The sequence below is a fragment of the Pteronotus mesoamericanus genome, unplaced genomic scaffold (assembly GCF_021234165.1).
Source record: "Pteronotus mesoamericanus isolate MK-2021 breed Mesoamerican mustached bat unplaced genomic scaffold, CSHL_Meso_final contig_90, whole genome shotgun sequence".
Classification (NCBI taxonomy): Eukaryota; Metazoa; Chordata; class Mammalia; order Chiroptera; family Mormoopidae; genus Pteronotus; species Pteronotus mesoamericanus.
Genome location: NW_026555277.1, coordinates 24,730,385 through 24,758,145, shown reverse-complemented (window position 1 = coordinate 24,758,145; position 27,761 = coordinate 24,730,385). Strand labels below are relative to the sequence as shown.

Sequence of the window (27,761 nt, the reverse complement as noted above, 5' to 3'; positions counted from 1 at the left end):
GGATTATGAAAAAGTTTAGAAATACATAGTTTGATGCTTACATAGCATTACAGATATAATAAATACCACTTAGTTGTCCACTTAAAAATGGAAAATGTTAGGTTATATGTATTTTACCATAGTAAATAAAGCATTTTTGACCATGTGTGGTTTATTACTTGTTCAAAACTAATTAAGATAAATTATAATTTGGGATTCTACTTCCTTCATATGAAAGAGTTCACTAATTCTGTGCTTCTGATCACAATTGTGATATAAATATCCAAAGTTATCCCTTTCAGAAGAGAAATTTGGAAAATGTAAAATATGAGCAAGAAAAAAACCAGAAAATACAGTCAAAACAAACTTCTTACTTTAATTGGTTCAGGCTGCATCACAGGTGCAGGCATAGCAATGGCACTTGGAGCATAAACCTGGTGATATGTTGCTTGAACTCCATGATCAGAATAAGGCTATTGCAAGAAAAGAAAAGAAATGTATTACCTTTTATTTATTAATTCAAAATATTTATTAAGTATTACCATGTGCTAGGCATTTTACTATATAATAGAGAAACACAGATGAAAAACACATCCCATACCTATAACTTATAAACTGATCAGTCAAAATTACTGTAAGTCCCATGAGACATGTATAAGGATGCACAGAAGAAAAGAGCTACTTGATTTAGCTTAAGAAAGTTGGGGAGGTGATTAGGGAAAGTTTTCTAGTGGGATTGATGCTTGAATTTGAAGAACTAGATGGGAACAGTATGCTCAAAGGTATAGAGGCAACCAAGAACATATCTTATTTGGAAAATATGCACAGATTGTCTGATATGGCTGGAAGAAGAATATACACTAAAAGACAACTGAAAGATGAGATATTAGAGCAAAAGGTAGAGAACAGATCATGTAAAAGATTTTTGGCTTGTCCAATAAATGGTAGAACCATTTATTGAGACATGAAATACAAGAAAAGCAAGCTTGGTATTTATATAATTGTGTGTAAGGGGGTTGGAGAGAAGAAAGTTAGATTTGTAATATATAAAATTTGAGGTATTTGTAGAACTTCTAGTAGAGGTACACTGTTCACAGAAAACTAATGGTTTTATCTGAAGTGGTTTCTACGTAGCAACTCACTCTATTAATTAACTTATATTTAACCTATACCTTCTACCAGAAACAATATTAATAAAAACATGCATATATCATTGTACAAGTTATAAGTTAATATAAGTAATAGTTCCAGAAGAATCTTATTAGAGTACACTGGTTTAACAACAGTATTAGATTATGATTAAAAATCGAGTAAAAGAATTCTTGCCTCACTGCTTCCTCCTTAAAACCAGAAAACAGCAACAAAAAACTCCCACCAAAGGTAGATTTAAAAAAAAGTCATCAATTAAACAAGGAAATACCCATGGTCCTCAAACTGTAAACAATTTAGAATGTCTGACAAATGGTATGCAATATGGACTCATAAAAGGGAGAACTCTGAAGTCTCCTTAGACTTCAGAAAAGATAAAAGTTTGCCTAAAGATCAATGTTGTGAAAGACCTTTTCAAAGAATCTCAAGTGTAGATGTGTGTGTCTGGCCAATGCAGAAGCAAGGAATATCTCCACAGAGATCCAATTTTATATTGTTTAATAGCAGGGGATGTGGAATTGAAGGAGAAATCATATTTTCCTCATTTCTGTTATCTACTACCTTGCCTTATAGCTGAGGAACACTGCTGGAGGTGAAACAGGGTAAAGATACAAAGGGAAGTAGCAATTACTACAACCCAGTACAGAAAATGATCCCCAGAATGCTAAAGACCAAGGGAAGAGCATTTCAAGCACGAGATTAACAACATAGTAGAAAGATGCTTTCAGACTATAGCCTGGTCCTCTCACCCTGTATTTTGACAAATAGCTGGACTCACTTCAAGATTAGTATAAAGGTGGAAAAGAAAAGCAAGCAACCTAAGTATGAATACTATCTTTTCTCCAACTCCATCAAAGAAAAAGTTAAAGAGGAAGATGAGAAATTACCCTAAAAAAGTGGAAAAGTTCAGATAAATTTAATTCTCTTGGATCTTAAATAAGTTATATTAACATGATCTCTAAAAAGGAGCTCAAAAAAGAGATTTTAAGCCAACAGACATTTACAGACAATGATGACAGAGTTTGGGATAAAAAAGATTAAAAATAAAAAGAGATGAAAGTCTCATTAGTCATAATAAAAACAGAATAAACACAATGAGAGATACAGTCATAGTTATCTTGAAAAAGCATATAAAACAACAAAAAAGTACTATGATATAAAATTACCCGAGAGATATAAAAGACAAAAAAAGATCTAATATATGCATAACTTGTATTTTCTTGTTACCCAGTTTGTGATACTGTGTTCCATCAGCCTTCACAAACTAATACAAGTATCATGCAGTTATTTTATAGCTAGTCTTTTCTTTCTTTTTTTTTTTTTTAGATTTATAGAAAAAACAGAACTGGAATAAGATTTTTTCCAAAGCTCTAATGAAAGAGAAAAAGGAAACAAAGACCTCATATTTGAAACCTAGTCAGAAAATCAAAAGGACAAACTGTTTCCCAGGAAAAATATTATAAAGACTGATAATTCCAATATATATGCTGGTAAAGTGATTTCACTTACCAGATGGACTTTTCAGGCACAAAAGGGGAAAAAAGCAAATTATTCATAAGAGGGAAAAATTGGGCTGGCTTTAAACTTTGTTATGGCTACACTCAACACCAGAAAAGACTAGACCAGGAAGTCCTAAGAGAAAAAAGTATTGCTATGGGTTGAACTGTGTTAACTCAAAACTTACAGGTTGAAATCCTAACCCCCAGTATATCAGTGCGATATTATTTGGAGATAGGATCTTTACACAGGTAACCAAGTTTGGTCACACTGGGATGGAACCTAATCCAGTATGATTGGTGTTCTTATAAAAATGGAAAATGTGGACACAGAGACAGGAAAGATAATGTAAAGATATGGGGAGAAGATGCCATCTACAAGCCAAGAAGAGACGCCTGGAATAGATCATTCCTCTACAGCCCTTCAATAGAACCAATCCTACCAACACCTTGATCCTGGCCTTCTAGCCTCCAGAACTGGAAGACAATAAATTTCTGTTATTTAAGCCATCCAGTTTGTGGTACACTTTGTTCTATCAGCCTTCCTAACTAATACAAGTATTATGAAGTTATTTTATAGCTAGTCTTATTTTTTGTACAGATTTATAGCCAACAAACATGCTGAATAAACATGTAAGAACTCAAAAGAATAGAGCATCTATAAGTCTTCTTTAATGAAGAGTACTTGAAGTTTCAGTCAACCAAGTGATAAATGGAGGATGAGACAAAGAATGAAGAAATACTAGTAAAGGTATTTTTAGTAAACATTAAGATCCAACTATGGAATTTATTTTTCCACAACAACATTATAATGTTATAAGCATTACCAATATAAAAATAATACAAAACATTCAAATTAGGAGGTGGGTGCTATTTTCCTAATCTTTCACAACACTGATTTTAAACATACCATGTACAGTTTATGGCACATAGATGAGAAGGTTATTAGTAATGTTGAGGAATATAATTTATTTTTATTTTTTTATTTTTTAATTAATTAATTTATTTTTCCAAATACATTTGTCTCTGCCTTCGAGGAATATAATTTAAAGACACAAAAGATGATATTTAGCATTTGTAGTTACAAAATAAATGTACTCTTTGAAGGAATAATTTTTAAAATATTTTTCTTGACTTAATTTTTATATGCTTTTAATTAACAGAATGTTAGCAACAATATAGATTGACAAATCAGAAGAAACGGTAACTGCTATGTTACCCTTTCAAGGAAATCAAGTTAGAGATGAGCCCAGTAATGTGAACTGTTGATTTGAGAAATGATTTAGAATTAGTTAATGAAGAAGTTTAAGGTAAAGCATTCTTAGATATCAAAAAGAGAAAAGATGTGAATAAATCAATTAAAACATAAGGTATGCAACTTCAATGAGGGTCTTGAACAAATATTTTTAGTGAAGAAAAAGAAATACATGTAAGATGAGGTAGTAAAGATAAATTACTTTGAGACTAATATGTACCTCTGGAACTGAAGCTTCCATCAGAGACAGTGGAGGAGGAACACATCCTCCATCTTGTGCAATTTCCACCGGTTGATAAAAAACCTCAGACGGTTGCAGGTATAGGAACGGAGCAGAAGAGGCAGTAGACTGAAACACAAAACCACAGTACTAATTCAAATATGATTAGTTATTTCAATTAAACTAAATGACTTACTCAACAGATGAGAGAATTATTTTATTTTATATTTTCCTAAAATTCTTTTTTAGGGATAGCATAGAAATATCTCAGCAAAAAATTAGAGACTCTGGTTGTTATAAATTCTAGTTGCATAGATGTCTTTAAAGAACATATCACTAGTAAGTACTAAAAGTTCTCAGTGCTTCAGAACCTCATATATAAATTCAAATAATTACAGTAAGATCATTAATAGTGATATAGTGATATATTAATAGTGAATAGTGATTAATAGTGATATATTAATAGTGAATAGCAATTAATAGTGATATAGTGATATATTAATAGTGAATAGTGATTAATAGTGATATAGTGGTATAGTAATAGTGAATAGTGATTAATAGTGATATAGTGATATAGTAACAGTGAATAGTGATTAAAATCACTATTAAATGTTTTATTAATATAACCTATGGTACATAAATTGGCATAAACGTCTATTCTCAGCTTTGTGACTTCCCATGGAAGTGGGAAATATCAAAAAAGATTAAATAATTTGGTAGTATACTATTTGTTATCAAAGTTGGGAGAAGGAATACTTATTTAGGGAGCATAAGTCAAACAGCAAAATCTGAAGTAATGATAGAAAAATGTTAAAATTTCCAATAATACTAATAGAAAAAGATGTAATTTTCATGTTGATGTAAGATTCACTTATAAAATGCTTTCACTTACAAGGTCTCATTTGATCTTCACAAAAATCACATGAGGAAACTTACAAAGATATATAGTAGTGTTAGTACTTCCATTTCACAAGTGAGGAAGCTGAGACGTACAGTAATAAACTGCCAAAGGTATCACAGTTAATAGATAAAAGAGAAAAGTCTCTAATCTAATACATCTGACTTTAATATTCATTCAGTCTTCATAAAAGCACAGTGAAAAAAGTTAGTATTTACCTGGGGAACACCCCACTGCCACTGACCTGGTAGACACTGTGCAGGGGCCTAAAATGAAAAGAAAAAGACCCTGCAGATTATAAACAAGGGTTAAAACCGGGTATCTATATGGCAAAGAATGGGACTGAACCCCTGCACCTCAAACCATATAAAAAATTAACTCAAAATGAACCCAAGATCAAAATTAAGAGCTTAAACTAGAAAACCATTAGAAGAAAACACAGGTATCAATATTTGTGACTTTGAATCAGGCAAATTTGAAAAATTACGACATCAAAAGCACAACCAGCCCTGGTTGGTATGGCTCAGTGGATTCAGCACCGGCCTGCAAACCAGAGGGTCGCCTGTTTGATTCCCAATCAGGGCACATGCCTGGATTGCAGGACAGGTCCCCAGTAGGGGGCATGCAAGAGGAAATCAAACACTGATGTTTCTTTCCCTCTATCCCTCCCTTCCCCTCTGTCTAAAAATAAATAAATAAAACTTTTAATTTTTTTTTTTAAATCAAAAGCAACAAAAGAAAAAAAGATAAATTGAACTTCATCAAAATAAAATCAATGATGTGTTGTTGGCAACGATGTAAAGACATTAAAACTCTCATAAATTGCTGGTTGGTGTGTAAAATAATGCAGCCCTTTTGGTAAATAGTATGATATCAAAAGGTTAAAACATAGTGATACCATATGACTCATCAATTCCACTGTGAGGTATAAGACCTAAGAGAAATAAAAACATGTCTGCACAACAACTTGTACACAAATGTTTACAGTGGCATTATTTTTAAGAGCAGAAAAATAGAAACAATCCAAATGTCTCTCATCTGATGGACAAAAAAAAGTCCCTGGCTGGTGTGGCTCAGTGGATTGAGCACCAGCTTGTGAACCAAAGGGTTGCTGGTTTGATTCCCGGTCAGGGCACGTGCCTGGATTGTGGGCCAGGCCCCCAGTCGGGGGCATGCAAGAGGTGACCAATCAATGTATCTCTCACACGTTGGTGTTCCTCTCCCTCTCTTTTTCCCTCCCTTCCCCTCTCTCTAAACAAATAAATAAAATCTTTTAAAAAAATAGTATATCTATATAATGGAATATTATTCAGCCATCAAAAGGAATGAAATAGTGATACATGCCATCACATGGACAATCGTGAAAACATTATTATGCTAAGTAAATGAAAATTGTTTTAATCAAAGCAGTAAGAAAAGGTAGATATAAATTTTGAGAGGGACATTCCTACATTTATTCCCTTGAAGAATTTAATGTAAATAAAGAATGACTTTTCCAAATTGACAATTTTAAGGACATAAACTGCTAATTTTCTTTGGCCACTAATTAAGGAAAACAGCCACATAAAGGGAAAATAAACAATAAATGAAAGGTACTCAACAAAATAAAAACAGATGTTATTAGTGATACCTACCTGGGATGAAAAGACCAAATATCTTAGTCACCACTTATATAAAATGTCCAGAATAAGCAAATACGTAAAGATAGAAAGCAGATTATTGGTGGACTACAGCTGTGGGGTAGAGGGAAAGAAGAGCGACTGCTAATGGGCAATGTTTTTGTGTGTTTGTGGGAAGGGTGATTAAAATGTTCTAAAATTGCCATATGGTTGCACAATTCTGAATTTAGTAAGAAACCACTCTTTTATACTTTAAATAGCTGAATTATATGGCATATGAATTATATCTAAATAAAGTTGTTATTTAATAAAAAAAGAGGGTCACCTTATTTAAAGTACTTATTGTAAGATGACAATGTAGAAAACAGACTTTTTCTTAAATTAGTTGTGCTATTTCTTAATAATAAATGTTTTATTCTTTATTTGCCACTGCTATCAGGGTTTAACTATCTCAATTTCATTACTAGAGTATTTTCATGAGAAAGAAAAAGATGAAAGTTACCCTGCAAGGACTGAAATTATCAAGGCGGATTTTCACTGTAATTTAATGTTTACCTGGTAGTGATATGCCGATTGCTGATAAACAGGCTGAGCTACCATCACAGGGGAACTAGATATAGAACGTGACTATAAGAGAAAAAAATGGAAAAATTATCTTAGGCAAAATTATTTAAAATAGTTTAGATAAAATCTCAAATTGTTACCTAAACCCAGTCAATGTGTAGTTTATGACTGGAAATGTCATTTTTCCACCTCTTACGGATATTCCCTACTCCACTTAAGCCTATTAAAATCATCATAGTATTTTTACTTCCATGTTGTTTAATTTCCGTAGTAATGCTAACAGAACTACTTAGAAAGTTGCTTTTAGTCAAAATATTATAAAAATATAATTCTAGGAGAATATTCAGAGAAAATGGCAACTGGACTTAAGGTGACACTGTCTCTTTCCATTGGGGAGACCAGGAATAGATAATGTTTACAAAGCATTTAGAACTGAATGGATAATCATAGCTGATTTTGCCACTGATTTCCTACTACTCAAAAACAAGCAACATCCTATTTCTTTGTTATACATTTAATTAAAGCAAGTACATTTATTAAAGCATTTGTCAAATGCTAGCTTGTTAATTTGACACTTAAATAACTTAATCATCCAATAAACTTACAAGTGATTTATCTGTTTGAAGGAAGTATATTTGCCTGACACTCAATTATTCAAAGTAATAGAGTGAACCCCCACATTTAAAACCAGATCATTAATAAAACAGGCAAGTTGTAGTATAAGACAGGTAAAATAACCTTAAAGACAGCAATTAAAATTCATTTTTTAACATGAGATTTAATTTACATTTTTTAATGTTTACCCCTAAAACTAAAGTATCATAGTTTTGCATAATTTGCAAACTACCTTATGCTACTGAAATTGTAACACAAGTGGAAATTAGAAAATAATAATATAATTTACTAATAGATTAAAGGAGGGGAAAAACATGATAATCTCAGCAGATAAAAATTTCTTAAATTTAATAGCCTTTCATGATAAAAATCCTTAACAAACAGGATAAAAAGTAACTTCATTAATTGATTTGTCATTATTTCCTTTTTCTTTAGATTTATTTTTAGACAGAGAGAGTAAGAGAGGGATGTGCGCGCTGATGTGTGAGAAATGTATTTATCGGTTTTCTCTTGCACGCATGACCCCCAAATGGGGACCTGATCTTTAACGCAGGCATGTGCCCTGACTAGGAGTCGAACCGGTGACCTGTCAGTTTGCAGTGACACCCAACCCACTGAGCCACCTCCGTCAGGGCAGGGCATTGATTCTTAACCAGGTGTGACTTTTTCCCTGAAGTGAATGTTTGGCAACATTTTTGGTTTTCATAAATGCGGAGAGTTCTAAACATCCTACAATGTATAGGACGGCCTCTTACAACAAAGAATTATCTGGCCCAAAATGTCAATAGAGCTGAGGTTGAGAAACCTTGGTTAAAATCAAGAGTATCTTTGAGAACTTACAATGTGTGTGTATGCATATGTGTGTGTGAGTAATATTAATGGTGACTCACTGAACTTGTTTTCTCTTTCAAGAACAAGGTCATTGTGTTATTGCATAAATCACTCAATGGGAAATTGCAATAACTCAATGGGAAAAAAATGAGAAACAACAAACAGAAAGAAAAAGAGGTATGCTGCATCATGAATGATTATCTCTATGAGAATTTGGCATTTTAAATATCAACACTTAAAAATCAAAAAGCTTTACTACACACCAGTCATAATGTATTAGAAAATGTGATAAAAATTATATATCACTCATAAAAAGCAACAAAAACCTATAGAGAACCTCAGAATAAATCCAATAAAAAAATCTGTCAAACCTTTTTATAGAGAAAAAAATTTGATTGATGAGTGGAAATAAAAGATGACCTAAATAAGTTTTCACTAATGGGAAAATTTAGTATACCAAAATGTCCCAAATTAATGTATCTATTTACTCTGATTCTAATAAAAACCCAACAAAAGCCTGTTACAAAACTGAACAAGCTGAATCATAAAACTTATATTTATAAAAGCAAAGACTTAGATGAGAGATTCCTGAAGAGCACAGTGAGGTAACTCCCCTATCAGATTTCTTGACTGGTAATAAAGCAACTGGAATTAAGACAGAACTGGGCAGGGCAGACAAATACACCAATAGAAAAGAGAGCTCAGAAAGAGACCCACATACAGAAACTTGGCATTTGATGGAGGATTCATTTCAAAACAGTGGAAGGTAACAGATTAGTCAATACATAAACTCCAGATTTAAGATCTAGATGTGAAAAACTGTAACACTACAGTATTTTACAAATAAAATATAGAATATCTATATTCTTGAAATAAAGATAGACAGTAAAAGCTGAAACCATAAAGAAAAACAGTAATACATTTGTCAATATTACCACAAAAAAACTTACATATGACAAAACAATCATAAAGTTTTTTTGGACAAACCACAAACTAGAAGATATCTACAAAATTCACATAGTGAACTCAAGAAAAAGATAATCACAGTAGAAAAATGGACAAAGAATACGAAGAGGCAGCTCATAGAAGAAGCTGGAATGGCCAATAGATATATGAAAATGTTTATCCTACCAATGACAAGGCAAATGAAAAGTAAAACAAGATACCATTTCATAATAATATTGGCAAAAATATAAAAATCTAGTAAACTAAAGGACTGGCAGATTATGGAGAGACTGAAGCCCTCATAAATTGTTAGCTAAAGTATAGCTATTTGGCAACATCTGCTCAACGATGTGTATACTCTATGAATTTAAAATTCTACTTCTATGCATATACTGTAACATACATCAAGACAGTGGAACACAAAAATTTTCCAGTAGTACATGGGCATGCATTGGTTTAAAAGTATTAGTTTTCAGATGTTAAATTTTGTATGTACTTCCTGATTTGATCTGTGAATGTGTTGGTGTACAATTAATTCTTCTTTTCAAACTCTCCTTTCACAATTACCCTTTTGCTTCATTATTAAAGGCACTCTTTCTCACTTTTTCTGGATCTTGTTATAATGCTTTGTTCTGGAATGTAAACACCAACAGAGTATCAAACAAACAGACAATTCAAGAAGGTAATGCCCTTGGGAAATAGGAGAGACCAAAGCAAAAAGATCTTGGGTAAGAAATATTAAAGGAGAGATACCTTATTTCATCCTGTGGAAAAAAATAAATTACATGATGATCAAAGGGATATGTATTAACTATTTATGTGAACTTAAAAATAAAGTCAGGATTTTAACACAGGAAATAAGTTTTATTTGATTAGCTAGTATTATTTGATTAGCTAGTTAACTGAGTGATATAAAAGACATTTTCCATTCTTTTTCCTTTTTTAAAAATTGAGGTATAATTGACATATAACATTATATTAGTTTCAGGTGTAAGACATAACAATACGATGTCTGTATATATTCGAAAGGATCACCATTATAAGTGTAGTTAGCATTCATCGCCAGACATAGGATGTTTTCTATTCTTAAACAAGATCTACAGCTACAAAGTTTTATAAAACTATATTTAAAGAAAACCTACATTATATAACATGCCTAAACTATTTAAAGTTATGGTAAATTTCAGGTTATCAACTTAAAAATGAATATTCATAATTTTTCAAAAAATTTAGAGGATATATAAACCAAGAGCTTTGAAAACTACTGTCTTAGTCTCATGATACATACAAGATTAGGATGTTCATTTGAGTCTTGATTGCAGAAAAATCTTAAAATGACCTTCAGTTAGGGAATATGTACTCATACAAATAGATTGTTATAAAAATTTTTAAATAAGTGAACTAGCTATACTAGAGCCAACATGGTTTAATCTCAAAAACTTATTTATATAGTGTTTAAATACCACCCAAAGCAATACTATATAGTAAGCATACCTACCTTTATAGTAAAAACATAAACAGGAAAGATACTGTGGCTACTTTTGAGGAGGTAAAAAAGGTAAGAGAATGGGGGCAAGCAGACTTTATCTGAATTTACCATATTTTATTCTTCCCATTAAAAAACTTAAATTATGAGGTGGGGGAAGGTGGTGGCGGGTAAATGGAGACAACTGTACTTGAACAAGAATAAAAAAATAAATTAAAAAAACTTAAATATGGCAAATTGTTAACATATGCTAAACTTGAGTGGCTACATGGCTATTATATTATTATTTGTACTTGTCTGTAGTTGACATATTTCAGAAATAAGTATTTTAAATATTGATAGTAATAGATGAAAACCCTTCTAAAATAAAATTACTTACAGGCCAAGATGGTGGGACAGAAGTTACCTCTGGACTATGAAAATAAGCAACACCATTATGGTAAGTGTAAGGATATCCAGTTGAAGTTGTTAGATACATTGTTCCAGCTGCTGGCATTATACTGGAACCTAAAGATTAAACAATAATATTTGAAATGTTAAATTTAACTTTAAAAAATACAATTCCTGAACACTGGAAAATATATATCTTAACACACCTATATAGCTACAGTAAAAATGGAATGTTATTTTTTAAATTCCGTATGTTAAAGTATCTTTGAAGTATGTATTTTCAAAGTTACTACCTTAGAGCTTTTACTAGGTTAAAGTGAATAAAAAAGAAACAAGTTTAATAGGGAATACTAAAATTTCACCAGTGCAGATTTTAATATCAGTAAAATAGAACATAAAGTTTAACTATTTAGATTATCAGCAAAGTCATTATTTTTACAAACATAAATGATATATGATTTATTTACTGTATAGACAGTGTAGTGAAGTTCCTAAGACTTCAGTAAGACCTTTTATTTAAAAAGGCCAAAGATGAGGAAAGCAGTGAAGCTGGAGATTCTACTTTCTTGAAGACATTTTGGATCCACCCTACAAATTCTTCGGATCTACTCCAAATAAGTATTCATTCATGTTATGACTTTCTTTTATGCTCTATTCTTCCTTTGTTACAACTGCTGCTGTTGCAAACATGACCACAAATCCTCATGTGACTAGTTTTGGGTCCCTATCTCTTTTCTCAGGTCAAGTTAGATATACTCCTCCCCACAAAATTTAAAAGGAGGATACTTAAAAAATTTAGATTAGCCAAGTTAGATTAAGTACTTGACCACGTTTATATAAATTACGGGAACTGGCAATCCTCCTTCCACTATACTAGTGCTTCTCAAGATAAGACATACATTAGAGTTGCCTATGCAGCTTACTAGAGTACAAATTCCAGGGCCCCATCTCCAAATATTTTGATTCAGTAAGTCTGAGGTAGGGCCTGAGGATTTGCATTTTGACAGATCCCAAGTGAACAGTTGCTGAATGTATACCACACTGTAAGCAGTACTTGCCTACCATTTTAAGTAGCACTACCACTTCTTGGTTTTTATATTTTCACTGCATTTCATCTAGTGTTGCTTATTTTAGTGATTCTCAATTTGATCCTTTTGAGATTCTGATGAAAACCATATACATTCAAACAAAATTTTGCACACAATTCAGGAAGTTCATGGATTTCCCTCCCTTTCATCTCACTTTGAGTTCTATTATAAGGCATTGAAATAGGTCCTGGTGATACAGTAAAAAAGAAAAAAATGTGAAATGCCATGCCGTAGTTTCTATTCACAGAAGTTCTGGTGGGGAAGACTGTCATTAGCTAATTACACAATTGATTAAATACAATTTTGATAATTACATGAAGAGGTAGTACAGGATATCATACTGGGTAATAGAGGGTATTAGGCTGAAAATTTAATATATATGTGTATATGGAGCATTTGTGAGGAAATGAGGTTTGGGCTGAGCTCCAAAAAATTAACAGGATGAGAATGAGATGGCAAAGAACCTTCTAGATAAAGGAAACAGTATTTCAGGAGTATGATATGTTCTGAAACTGAGAGAAGGATAGATGGCTAAAGCATGAAAAGGGAAGGATAACTGGAAATAAGCAGAGAATAACGTGACAAAATATACATTTTTGAAGCTCACTCTGGCTGCCTTGTGTATGGTGGGTTGGATGGTGGTAAAATTAGAATCAGAGAGGGCAATTAGGAGGCTTTTCCAGTAACCAAGGCAAGCCAAGTGGGTAGCTGGGACTAGAAATGTTGATAATGCGGACAGGAAAAAAAGTGACAGATTTGAAATAATTTGAGATAAGAATTCCTTTTATTTTATAAATGTACTTTTAATATTATTTCTTTGTAGAAAAGTAGAAGAGTTTTGGAATCAAACAGTACTGGATTTGAAGGCTAAGACATACCATTTGGTTAAGTTATTTAACCCTACTCTTCTCAAATAGGCATGGGATGGTATACCAGGAAACATAAAAAGGCATAGGGTGAACAACAAGTTGATCTTCCTACAGAACCAGTTTTATTCAAATAATTATCTTTAGGAAACATTTTTAATATTAAAATAAACAATACAATGTTATGAAACAATTCAAATTGTGAATGCTACTTTTACATAGAACATGAGACTTTGAAGAAAATTTGGAATTCTGGTATGTTGCATTGGATTAAGATCCACAACAAGCCAAGATGAACTCTTTTCTACATTTAAGAGTATTTCAGCAGAAATGTTTAGAAAACAATGACTTTACCTTTCTAAGATTGAATTTTCTAATAAAATAGAGCTAATGATACCTACAGGTTGCTGTCAAAACTAAATTAAATAAATGAAGACCTAGAATACTGAACCTTGCACTGAATAGTTCTTAAATAACTATTCACCTGTTTGAAAGCATTTGCCATAGTTCTAATTGATGTTCTATTTTTAATATCTTGTGGGTCATAATATGAACTTGTATCTACTGCTGGGGAAAATGGGCTTCTAAAGAACCATTACTACATGGTACAGCTTAATTCTTGCAACTAACAAAAGTAGTCTGAAAATATTCAGCATTCTGCCATATTTAGTGCTTTCCATTTTGAATTATCAACCTACCGAGGACACTTCAGTTATCTTCTAAATCAGTGGTCCCCAACCTTTTTGGCACTAGAGACTGGTTTCGTGGAGGACAATTTTCCACAGACTGGAGTAAGGAGGTGGTTTCTGGATGATTCATGCACATTACATTTATTGTGCACTTTATTTCTATTATTATTACATTGTAATATATAATGAAATAATTATACAACTCACCATAATGCAGAATCAGTGGGAGCCCTGAGCTTGTTTTCCTGCAACTAGATGGTCCCATCTGGGGGTGATGGGAGACAGTGACACCCGAAGTGTGTTTGTGTCCAGTGTACTCCATACTCTCGTTTTGGTTGCTATCACTGCAGAAAACCCTGCTTCACAAAGATAGGATGTTGGAAATGGAAGCAAGCTTTTCAGTACTTCTGTGGCAATCTCAGGATATTCTGCCTTGACTTCAATCTGGAATGTATGGGGATTTGAAGTTGTCTCAAATATACTTTTAAGGCCACTGTCATTTGTGATCTCTAACTGTTGACCCTCTTCTAGCATGGACAAAGTTGATTCACCTGGCTCATTCCCAAATGGGTTGTGGATCCATTCCTTCCCAGTTCAGGGATCTTTTGTGGTTAGGAGGTAATGCTCAAATTCTTTTGAAAGCTGCAATAGGTGATCATGCACCAGCAGGGAGAAAGAAGGCCTTGGCTCAGTCTCTTTCAAAATCTCTGCTAATGTTTGAAATGTGAAAAATTCCAGCATTCACTCATCACCCCCATAATTCCAGTTTGGCTTTGAATGCAGCTGCTTTTTCTGCTGACTTGAACGCAGGTGTTGTTCTCCCCTCAAGTGACAGACTGAGTTTGTTGAACAGGTTGAATATGTCACACAAGTAAGAAAGTTTTACGACCCATCCTGTATCACTGAAATGGCTGCCAGTGGTGACTGTTTTTCTAAAAGAAACCACTGGAGTGGCTCTGGTAACTTAAAAAATCTGGTCAGTCATCTACCTTTAGAAAACCATCTCACTTCTGTGTATAAGAGAAGATGTGCTCTGCGTCCATCTCCTCACAGAGCTGTGCAAACAGATGTGAGTTAAGGGCACATACTTTAATGTGGTTGATAATTTTAATCATATCCTGCAAAATGCTGTTAAGTTCAAGTGACATTTTTTGGCTAGCCACCATTTCTCTATGGATGACACAGTACATAGACTCACATTCAGATGTGACCTCTTTGACCTGAGTAGTGAAACCAGAAAGCTGTCCAGTCATGGCAGTTACTCCGTCTGTGCATGTACCAACAAAAATGACCCATTCAATTTTTCTGATGTGCAACCAAAGACTCAATAGTTCTGCAGCTGTAGTGTTGGTTGGCAACAAAATTGTATATAACATATCCTCATGCACACCCTCCGGAAAAATATATCATACAAAAACAAGCTTTGTGGCCTTGGTGTCAACATTGGCAGACTTGTCAACCTGGATTGCATACCACAGTGACTCATTAATCCTCTCTAACAAACGTGCCTCAATATCCTCTGCTATTTCATCAGTTCGTCTAATTATTGTGCTAGCTGAAAGAGGAACATGTGCCACCTTTTGAATTGCAGCCTTTCCTAAAAGTTCACAACAAATGTCCTTAGCAGCAGGCAGGATCAACTCTTCAACGACAGTAAAGGGTTTCTTAACTTTAGCAATGCAGTTAGCCACTAAGAATGATGTTCTCAGTGCAGACACATTTGATGAAGTGGTGGCCTTCAATAATTGCTTCTGTTCTTTGTGTTCACGTTATTTTCTTTTGAGAAACTCCAAAGACTTGTCATTCAATTCAGGGTGCTTGGTCTCCATGTGGCGAAGCAGTTGGAAAGGTTTTACGGCTTCTTTGGATAGCTGGTTACCATGTATTATACAAAGCAGGCTTGGAGAATGTGAATCACCTGTTGCAATGAATCTGTAATTTAAATAAGATTCTTGTTGTTTCTTTTAAATGCAGCTTTCTTTTTGTTGGCAGTCCTAGAGTCTTCTGTGGTCTCATCATTGGCTCTTTCCCCTTTTTCAAAGCAGCTCTCCAGTGATGTTTGTTTTTTATGCATTTTGGCTAGGTTTAGCATGTGGGCTTACCAAAATGGTGACTGAGACAAGTATGCAGTATGGGAAAGAAGTGCTGACAGAAGTGGTAAATAAAATAATGGGCAGGCCACATGCAGACTAAAATAAATGTTGGATTCTGACTTAAAGCCTGTCACCAGATGCAGCTCTACAATTGAAGTACATCAACTCACTTGCCACTATAAAGCCTGCCACCAGATGCAGCTTAATTGTCACTTGCCACTCACTGACAGGGTTTTGATAAGGAGTCTGCAAGCAGTTGCTTTATTATGGTCTCTGTTCAGTCAAAGCTCTCTGCTAAAGAAAATCTGTGCTTGCAGCTGCTCCCCAGCGCTAACATCACCCCCTCAGTGCCACCTCAGATCATCAGGCATCAGGTTCTCTTAAGGAGCGTGCAACCTAGATCTCTCACATGCAGTTCATAGTAGGGTTCTTGCTCCTGTGACAATCTAGTGTCACCGCTAATCTGACAGGAGGCGAAACTTTGGTGGAATGTGAGTGATGGGGAGTGGCTGTTAATACAGATGAAGCTTTGCTTGCTCGCCCAACACTCACCTCCTGCTGTGCAGCCAAGTTCCTAACAGGCCATGGCCTGGGGGGGTGGCAGGGTGGGAGTGGGGGGGTGGCGGGAGAAGGCTGGGAACTCCTGTTCTAAATTGATAAATATGAAGTTAAAATGAAACTTGATATCTGTTAACTTCTAAGTCAAAAATATAACAGACCAAATGAACAAAATCTATTAATTTGTTAACAGATATATAATAACTACTCAAAGTTTTAAATATTCTAGTAGACACTAGGACAGAGATAAAGAGTAAGAAGAAAATTTAGTTACTAATTTTATATGAATTTTCTCCTTGCTGAAGACTGTTAGAGATTTTAATAAATATAGGTAAAAACTGTAAAGATACCTAATTAATAAATAGGAAGAATGAGGAAAAAAAGAGAAGAGTTGAAAGCATTACAGAAATTTGAGGAAGGCATATAACTTAGCCAATTCTTAAAGCTTTAGGGACTGTTCCTTCTGTTAATTATGACATATGTGGTTGGGTTACAGAAAATAGCATGTAACTAGAGTTTCTGATATTGGGTCTATATTTTAACTCAGTACTTTTACTCTAATGTTAAATTACTTTCCTAATGATAAAAATTTCTAGTTAGTGGTTCTAAATTATCTGCAATTACTTTTGAGATTTTAAATTATATTTTTAACAGATTTTTTCCCTTAAAGATGTAATTATATGGAATATGTTTAAGCATCATTATTCATGTAAATTTTCCTCTAGCCAACGTTGCCAAAGTAACTTTACCAAAGTAACTTTACTAAATGAAAGGTATCTGATATTTTAATGAAATTCTATAGAAAATCTAGTATTTCAAAAGAGAACCATATAAAAATATTGAAAAATACATTAGTTGTCAATACATACGAGGGATCCCTACTTGTTGTTTTCTTATTGCTGGACCGATGTTTAGTTTTTTATCCTTATAATTAAGTTTTTCAGCCTAAAATAAGAAAAAATAAATCATTTTATTATCTTGGCACTATTGCTTAGGAAAGCCAATAGGAAATTAGTGAGAAACAATTTTTAAAATTCAGATTATAACATTCTTTGATAGCAGCAAGGCAATGGAAAGGGCAGTCTTTAGGTTTAAACAGATCTGGGTCTAAATCTTGGTTCCAATGCTCTGACCCTAATTCCCCATCTGAAATCCAGTCAATCCTCTATGGAAGTTTGGGAATTAACCTGCTCATTAAAATTTACTTGTGATCCCCAAATCAAAATTCGTGGCAATTTAGTGGTTAGTAGCTGATAAGGGCAGAGAGTTGAAAAATTTTGAATTGCCTGACGCACACAGTCCCAACTGAGGTTAAAGGAGACACTGTCTTATTTAGCTTTTATATTGTAAACAAGTGTCCTTTTTCTGTTCTATATAGTGCTATGTGTTTTGCATTTCTGTCTTTATGTTGGTGATTTTGCTACTTAAAGTGGCTACAGTGCTGGTTAGTGTTCTTAAGCATAAAGAAGGTTGTCATGTGCCTTATGGAGAAAATGTGTTAGATGGGCTTAATTCAGGAATGAGGTCAATATTAATGAATCAATAACATATATTAACATATATTAAATATGTCTTTAAAAAGAAACACACATAGAAACAAAGTTATGTATTGACTGGTTGACAAAAATATGGTGAGCAGAAGCTTGTGAAAACCTAGTCCTGTATTTCTTCCAAAACAGCAGTTCAATTTTGCTAACTGAGTATTTGTGGTGACTATAGGGCATTGCTACTACAAATAAGGAGAATTGAGTGCATATGATTTAAGAACATACAATATAAAACTATTTTTTCTAAAAAATTAAATGTTACATTTACCAAATTTTAAGTTGTTATACTGAAATGCAGGCTACAGATTTTTTTTCTATGACTGTTCTTAGTTTATATAAGGATTTTCATAAAAGAAAAATAATCTCAGATAACCCCTATTCTAGGAATCCGTATTTGTACTGTTTTTGAGGAACTTAAAGTGTTAACATTTCAGAAAAGAGATATCTCCAAGTTCCTAGTTTTAGCAAATAAAGTGAAAAATTATAGTACAACTTCACAATTGTACTCAAGTAATGTTTTGAAACTTGTTTTTCTGAAGATAAAGTTTCTCTTTAATTTTTTTATTAATTCATTTCTTTTGGAGACCACTGTTAATCATAAGATGCAAATAAGTTAATTTTTTTAGCAACTGATCATTGTACCAGAATCCTACTATTAAACAAATATCTCAAAGGATTATTTTCAAAGAAAAAAGTTCCAAAATTAAATACATTATAAAATCTTACCTCTTGTAAAATTTTTTGTGCATCTTCTTGTGTTTCAAAAGTGATGAAACCATACCTACATAAGTAAATTCATTATAGAACATTACTTTAGAGTTTTTAAAAATTTTTTTAAAAGATAAAAAAAATTTTTTGTTTTCTAAGAAAGGGCCACTGTAGGAGTGAGCATTACTCTATGGTGTACCCACAGGCAAAACTTAGGAGAATTATTCACAACCTAAGACTATCATCTCCTCTTAGAGTCAGTGAACTAAACAAAAAAAAAACTCAGGAATCCTGAAACAGTTTCAGATCTGAGCTGTGTAAGGCAGGAAAGCATGAGAGATACATGTTCTGGCTTACAAATTAAGATGTGATAAATTTCAGTCCAGAGCAATAATCTCTTTTCAAAATAATAGAGGTTTGGCTTAAATAACAATCAAAGTGAAAAAAAAAACCTTTTAATTAAAAAATTTCAACAGAATAAACTATTCTGTTGAAATTTTTAGTACAATTATTAGTACATTTCCCAAGCAAATTAAATTAAAAATATGTACAACCCAGACTTTACTTCTACTTTTCATATATAATTGCTGCCTTCAGAGTGTAATTCATATAATATTCAAGATACAAATACAGATTCAAAAAAGCCAACTAAGTAGACAAAAAGAAATGAAAGAAATAAAAAGTATATCCCTCTAAAACATATAATTTCTATTTAAGTAACTTAAGAAAACTCTTTTGAGTAGTGATATATGTATATCTTGATTATTTTCTTAAATTTATAATTACTATATTATATATAGTTTCTTTTTCTGTTTGCCCAAACATTAAACAAGGGTTAAGGAAGTATTTTTACACCATTTTTTTTTTGGTAGAACACATACACCACCCAGTGGAAAAGGCATAAAATACAGTTTATATGTATTTCTATATGATTTCCAATGATTAAAAAATGGACATTACCAAAATACTGCAAATTTTATTAGCCAAACAAAAGAAGTACCATCTCACTTTATCCTAATATTGTTTATCAGTCTGAAGAAGTATCTCATTTGTTTAAAAATAATCTCTGTAGAGTCCCATCTCTTCCAAAGTATCCCCTTGTCATACGGTGTTTTCCACTAATATTGTTTTCTATCCACCTCATTGGTCCCTTCTCTTATGCCTATATAGATATATATGTCTCGCCTCTCAAGAAAACAAATACAATCTTCCACTGATCTTTACTGTCTTAACCATTTTCTTTAACTTTGCAGTCAAATTATGTAAACTACCTTCTTCTCTGAAATTTGGCTTTTGCATGTATCAATCCACTGAAACAACTCTAACGTCATTAGACGTTTCTAGACAAGTCCTACTGCTTTCTTCTGAATTTTAATACTCCTTAATTAAGAAATGAAAAATTATTCTTGAGTTATAGTTCTCAATTAGTCCCTTAATTAAATCTCTGAAGCACAACCTACAGACATTCCTTTGTGTCATCTTTTTTTAAAATAAAGCGCTCTTTAGTCTAAATCAGGTATACAGTTCCAAAAGTATCTGATTCCTTTAGCTTCTGGTTCCTTAGCTATTGGATATTACCTAATCAACATTAAGTGCTGGTTATGTAACACTGAATGGTTCCTTAACACATGCAAGAATAACTTCCCAACAAATTATGGTGACCTCCTCCGTTCAAAACACACATACAACAGGAGAACAAAAGGTAGGAGGAGAAAAGAGAGCATGAAATTCTCTTTTTAAAAAATGGAACCAAAGTAAGCAAGCATACAAACCTAGTAACCCAATAAAAATACAATTGTTAATTCTGTGTACTATCTACAGTGATACTGACCCTTTAGACACTCCAGCTCTGTCATTTACAATCTTCACTTCTTTTACAGACCCATATTGGGAAAAAAATTTTCTCAAATCATTTTCATTTGTCTAATAGTATAGAAAGAAAACACAAGATACATTTTTAATTGATAAAAGATGAAACAACTCTTATGCTTGTTTTGGAGACAGAAAAGTTTATAAATAAATAATAATATGAATATAAGAATACTGCTCATTAAAACAGTACATGAAACCACTGTTATTAAAATCAATATATGTAAATACTTTGCTTTATGCAGTAACTACATTGTTTACAATGCAGTAAACTTCATTTATAGTTCAACAATAAAATGTTTTAAGCTGAATTGTTTTAAGACTACAAAGAAATCTCAGTATTTAAAGGAATTCTTATTCTCTAGTTGGCCAGTTTAAAAAAATAATTTGAATTAGGTGTGGCTATAATTATAGTAAGGACATACAGGTATCCCTGTTTTTCAAAAGTTTGCCTTACACCACTGCTTTTATGGAAGATGTACATTAGTACCTGTTTTAGCTAACAGAATGAAAATCAGAGGATTTTTGCTTTTACAAAACAAAGGCAAAAGTAAAAATAGCATTCAGGGTTTGTTTTGCAGTGAGCCCTTATGGAGGCAGCGTGCAAGCTAAGCAAAAAGAGTGACACTGCCAAGCTCCTTCCGCTGGAATTGCACTCAGCAGCTCAGCATCAAGCTGCCATAGCTTTGAACTGTGTCTGTGAGCATCTGTGCTTTATCTCAATTCATTTTGTGCATCCCTGAGCAAGATGTGTCCTAAGGTATCAGTAGAGTCTAAGAGAGCTTGTAAGGATGTTATGCTTATCTTAAAACAGGACATAATTAAACATATACGGTAGGTTATTTTGGGGGTCTGGGAAACACTAAAAAATTATCCATATGTAAATACTTCCTTCTTTTATAACACTTCTGTTTATGAAAGGTTTCATAGGAATGCTCTACTTTCACAAAGCAGAAGAAACCTGTTACTAGAGAGGCCCACAGACAAGGCAGTGGAACTAAATTATCTTGGCCTACACCAGTCACTATTTCATCAGCATACTATCCTGGAAGAGTGAGGGCTTAGGAAAAGAATACACTTCCAAAAGCACTGGAACTCAATTTGTGATAACAATGAAGTAGTTACAAGATTTAAAGTTTTTAGATGCTTTAACATACTCAATACATATTTCAGCTAAATACAGACATTATGATAATACTCAAAATAAAAATTTGAGTCATAATTAGACTATAATGTACAAAATGTCCACAAAGATGGGTTTGGCATATTTGGTTTTAATTAGTCTTATAATAGACTAATATTACCTTTCCTAAAGTATTTGTACTAAATTCATTGCAATTTCATTTTCTGGTTCAGCTATAATTGTTTGCCTCGAGGAATCTTACATATCCCTAGAAAAAGTTTTTCTTTATAGACATGGGTAAACACATGCCTAAGAGCAGAGCTATGCCTTGAGTTCCACTGCTACCTCACTGCTTGTATACACTATTGGCTTCTAGTTAGTAACCTAAACTAAATCCAACTACCCTGGATGACAAATACTGAGTTAATCTAAGAATAAATGAATGTTTGTTTGTTTATTTATTTATTTATTTGAGAGGGGAAGAGAGGGAGAAAGAGAGGTAGAGAAACATAGATGTGAGAGAGAAACATTGATCGGTTGCCTCTCGTGCATGCCATTGACCAGGGGAGGAACCCGCAACCCAGGCATGTGCCCTGACCGGGATTGAACCGGTGACCTTTTGCTTTTGGACAATGCCCAACCAACTGAGCCACACTGGTTAGCAGTCAATGAATGCCTCTTATTTCAATAAGTACAAAATAGAATCAATGCCAGACTAAAGATTCTATTAGAGATTTGAAAACAAACTAATTCACCCTAATTTCTGGTAAAAGAATTAATAGCTTAATATTGAAACTTGACTTCATTGAAAAGTTAAGGAGACAGAAAGTCAAGATGATAAAATATTAAAGAGAGATGCACTACAGGATCCTAAAGGGAAAACTTTTAAAAGGTTTGAAATTTCTTGCTGCTACATAAACTGTTTCATTGTGGGCATTTATCTGTGATTTTGGAAAAGGAACAAGCATAAGAAAGGGAATTCCAGCAGTTACCCTAAAGCTATGACTGCATTGTAATGATGGCTTCCAAAATTCATTTTGTAGTTGTACGTTTCAGTAAGTTAGAATAACCTAGCCATACAAATATTTGTATTTATTGAAAAAATATTGATTTATTTAAAAAATATACTAAGCTGTTGTAATACAAATTCTGAACAAGAATAGTCAACTTGATTATTTATGGTCTGCCATTAATATTTTCCATGGAAACAGAAAATCTTTTAAAAAATAGGCACTTCATAAGAAATCATTTTTCTTTATTTTCAGTGAACCAATCATATAATTGCTTAAGATTCATTATTTTGACAAATACATTAAATGTAATATTTCTCTTAGGAAGGAAAAAAGTAATTCTATCCAAACTGTGACAGATTGATTATAGGGAAATAGTGAGTTATAACAGTCAAATATGATACCCTAATGGCACAGGGTTTTTTTTTTTAATTAAGAAAGACAACAAAAACTCTCCCTGTAATTTCCAATGTATAATATAGAAGCTTGAAAATGCTTCTATACATCCACTTGGAAGTAAGGGCATATTCCACTTAAACTATCCATGCATGTCTTTTCTGTAGTTGTTTACTATTACCTCCCATGTGGGGATGCTGCAAAACATCTCACAAAATATGACTCTCTGAAATAGCTGATTACATTATTTAAATATATTACTGTTAAGATGCTTTATTTTAGCAAGGATATAGGCCTGTTTTGGTGATCAAATCTTAAATTAGGTGATAGAAAGCAATTTGCAAGAGATGGAAGTCTAGGAGTTTACTCAGGACTCTGAAATAAAAGTTGGGATAAAGAAAGAGGATTTCATAGGATGAAATTTTTTGTGTGTTCTTTTAGTCCTCTTTTGAAAATTATAATCACTTATTATTGGGACTACTGGAGTACTATGCAATGAAATATAGTTAGTGTGGCATGGTGAAATGAAGACTATGGAGCTATGAGTCAGAAAACCAGGGTTCTATCCTTACTCTGTCACTAAGGTAAGAGCCTGTAACACAAGTCAAAGAGCCTCAATTTCCATGTATGTGAAACTGGACAATTATACATGCTTTATTTAACCTCTATTGTTCTTGAAAATATTCTTTATATTAAGACAATTTGAAATGTATTAATCATTGTACAAGTAGCAAATGTTATTTTTATAGTTACACAAGAAAACAATTTCTGAGAAATAAAGTAATTTCTAATGCAAAAACACACCATGTTATATGCATAAATAGGTACCTTAAAGTCAATTCCTCCTACAAAGATGCGATTAGGGATCACTGTTCCATATCTTGGGGCACTTGTTGGGTTATTCAAAGGCACAGGTGATGCAGGATTAGGGGATGAAGATAATGAATCTGTTTGTGTCTGATTTGATGTTTGCTGTAAAATAAAATTCTTTTAAACTTTTAGCATTAGAACTTTTGATGCAGGTTGAAAACATCTATTTTTTAAATAAGTCATTTAAATAAAATGTGTTTCAGACTTTAACTTCATTCTAATTTATGAAGATTATAATTAGCTTAAATTAAAGCTAATAACTTTTGGGGGCAACATAAAGATAGGAAATGTAGACTCCACTACAGGGAAAAACATATAATTTAACATACTTATTTAACATGTTACTATTAATGAAGTATATTATTTAATATTACAAATATTAAACTCAAAAAAAAGTTTGAGAAAGAGAAAAGCAGCCCTGGAAAGTTAGGAGCTGGCCTGGCATAACCAACTAGGTCCTGGCGGTGTTAGGAGTTGGCCTTGAACTCATAGCTAGGCTGTGGTATTCTCTTGTTAACAGAACACCAACATCAGGCAAGGCTACTCTGTGATTGTGATGGATCAAGATAAAAACAAGACCATACCATAATCATGTCTGAACATTGGCAAAAACAAAAGCATTGTCCAAACCACAAGAATGGCCAAATATCCCTCTATTCTGGCTGAAATGAGTAACTGCTCTTTATTAATCGCAGCTTTAGCTTTGATCTATTTTCCTTGTCTACAAGAATTAACATACCAATCACACAATTACTCCCACATTCTGACAACACGCATTTCAGAGTAAAGCCCTTCTTTCTTCCACCTTCTCTTCAAAAAAAATACTTACAACAAGCCTAAATCCTTTAAGTTCTTTCTAACATTATCTTACTGACAGACCCCATGGTGTATGCCCTAGGAAGGGCAATAATTCAATAGGCCCAACTTTATTAAACTACAGGTGTGTTCCTGGTGGTCTTCGGCTAAAGAACATTGACAAATTAATAAACACAGACATTCAAATTAACTGTTTTTCAGCTGTAACATAAAATTTTGATTTTTAAAAATTTTATTTTTTAATCCTCACCTGAGGATATGTTCATTGACTTGAGAGGAAGGAAGGCAGAGAAGAAGGGGGAGGGAGGGGGGGAGGGGAAGGGAGAGAGACGGAGACAGAGACAGAGACAGAGACAGAGATGTGAAAGAGAAACATGGTTTGATTTCCTCCCTGACACGCCCCAATGGGGATCAAAACCCGAAACCTAGGTATGTGCCCTAACCGGGAATTGAACGTGCAACCTCTTTGTGTAAGGTACAATGCTCCAATCAGCCGAACCACCTGGCAAGGGCTAATAGATTTTTAAGTGCACTTGACAGTTTGAGTATTTGTCTGATTTTATAGCAAAACTATATACCTATAACTCATAAGTAAACATTTTTATACCAAAGACTTGAGCTAGTATATATTAGTATGTTCAGAATTCTAAGTATATTTATTAAAATTTAGATTTTATATTTATTAATATATTTATATTTATAAAGAAAATTTAGATTTTAATAAATATATATTAACTTACGAGCCTTTGCACAATGGCAAGATAAGTAGCCTTTAAGTTATCTTTAAACAAAGAAGACTTGAGAATAGAATTCTGAAGAGAAACCAGTTCAAGAACTTGCTAATTATTTTCCTACTAGGAACACTAAACAGACTTCTGAAACAGTCTTTCATACTAAATGAGTACTTCAAAAAGCTAGAAGTTCATAATTTCAGTTCTCTGAGAAACAAATACATGAAAATGAATTTCAATTTGGATAATGGAATTGTTCTTTTTTGCATTTGTCCTCCTCTTTCACTTCACTAGCCAATAAAACCATTATCTCTAAATTAACCTTTGCAAGATATACAAATGACTAGGCCAGTGGTGATTATGAGGCTATCGGCTCAACCTTATGGTTTCCATTCTCCACCTAGCCTTAAGGCGGGGGGGGGGCATGCTCTCTAATAAAGGAGTTCAGAAAAATATCTATTAAATCACAGAAAAATCATCACATTTATTAACTGCTATGTTGTTTCCAATTAAAGAAATTGGGAATCCAATATTATCAGCAGCCTCTCCAGACATTTGGAGGTTATTTGTAACTTCAGTGACTTTACTTGTAGGGTGTAGTGCCCAGAATAGATGATCCCGGGATGCTTGCTTTTATTTTTCAACTGTAGATTTATTGCTAGAAATACTAGAATAGTAGACATAATCTTGTCTCTCTCTGCCTGCTTAAAGTGTAGAAATCACCTATTAGCAGTTTTTAAGAAAATATTGACGAAAACTAAGAGTTCAGTGGATGAGCTCATTTGCTCTCAAATTTGTTTAAATAGAAGTCAACCTTATTTTTATTATTTTTTCACTGAGAGAGGGATGACATGTACAGAAGTGAACGGAGTGCTTTATTTCCAATCTTGAGAAATTATATGATACTTAGAGAAGAAAAACATCAACTTTTTACATCCAACACAATTCATTCTCCAGTTTCTAAGGCTCCTGCTCTATTGTAGGTTTCAACTGCTTTTTCTCCTTACCACTCATCACTTTGCAACATAATATATAATTTACTTAGGCTTATTGTGTCTCTCCACTCTAGTGTATGTTCATGAGTGAAGGAGCTCTGCCTGTTTTGTTCACTGCAGCCTTTAAAGTAGTGATGGCACATGGCAGGGATTCAGTAAATACTTGTAGAACAAATGAAAAAACAAATGAATCAGTTCGTCTCGCTCGCAATATGCCAACCAGTAGTCAGCAGGCTTTAGAATACAGGATGAATAATAGCCTAGACAATGTTTTAATGTAGGAGTAACAAGGTTTAGGTAGAGGCAACACTTAAGCTCCTGAGAAAAGGATAGCAGTGCTTTGACTCGAATATAAAAGCCTCAAATCCTGCTGGCAATAATTTTGCAAATGTACGAAAAAACATCCAGGGAGGTGCCGTTACTGGGTTATAAGGGTCCTTAGTTTAGTAAACTTCCAGCACTAGAGATTTTCTTAAAAATCTCCTCCAAAGTAATGTGCCTTCACTACCTCCACCCTTTGAGACATTATCTCTAAATCTATCATCTATTTTGCCAACGAAGACAATAGGAAGAGGGCGGGCTAACCGTCGCACTCACGGCCTCGAAGCTCCTTCCCCTCCGAGGCCAGCAAGTTGAGGCGCTGGAGGAAATGGCCGCAGAGACAACTTCCTCGGGTTCTCCTGGATCATCGTGAATTTGGGCACTGACACGAGGGTCCCCTCCCTCCCCACCAAAGTGCGGGAGGGAAAAAAAGGCTAACCAGCGAGAAATTTTGCCCCACAAACCCGCCAGCAGCCGTGGCGGGAACCCTCAACGGCACCGACCCGACGCCTCGTGCGTAGCTAACCCCGCGGCCCTTGCGTAGCGCATGCTGATTGGCTGCTGACGGGTGCGGCTGCACGTTGCCATGGTCTGCATAGCCTTCTGCCCCTCCCCCTGCTCGGCCTTATCTTCT

The 27,761-nt window shown here is 33.6% G+C and overlaps 1 protein-coding gene across 1 annotated transcript; it reads right to left on the bottom strand.

Moving 5' to 3' along the window:
- Window positions 1-359: 359 nt before the first annotated feature.
- BOLL (boule homolog, RNA binding protein) lies at window positions 360-27,715 on the bottom strand. Its single transcript, XM_054586180.1, has 12 exons — window positions 27,631-27,715; window positions 27,392-27,486; window positions 24,223-24,366; window positions 20,828-20,919; window positions 19,015-19,069; window positions 17,611-17,686; window positions 11,437-11,564; window positions 7,172-7,243; window positions 5,216-5,263; window positions 4,100-4,228; window positions 1,306-1,319; window positions 360-452 (listed from the first exon to the last, which is right to left on the bottom strand). Exons 1-12 carry the CDS (start codon window positions 27,713-27,715, stop codon window positions 374-376), a joined length of 1,017 nt encoding a protein of 338 aa, XP_054442155.1. The 3' UTR covers window positions 360-373.
- Between the last annotated feature and the right edge of the window lie 46 nt (window positions 27,716-27,761).

What these genes read in the sequence shown, in the direction of transcription:
- BOLL (XM_054586180.1), bottom strand. Translation starts at nt 27,715, where the DNA reads ATGGCAACGTGCAGCCGCACCCGTCAGCAGCCAATCAGCATGCGCTAC. An exon ending in TAGGAGGAATTGACTTTAAG is followed by an intron (nt 20,920 to 24,222) that starts GTACCTATTTAT and finishes CTATACTATTAG; the next exon opens with ACAAATGAAAATGATTTGAG. An exon ending in ACAACAAGTAGGGATCCCTC is followed by an intron (nt 11,565 to 17,610) that starts GTATGTATTGAC and finishes TTTAATCTTTAG; the next exon opens with GTTCCAGTATAATGCCAGCA.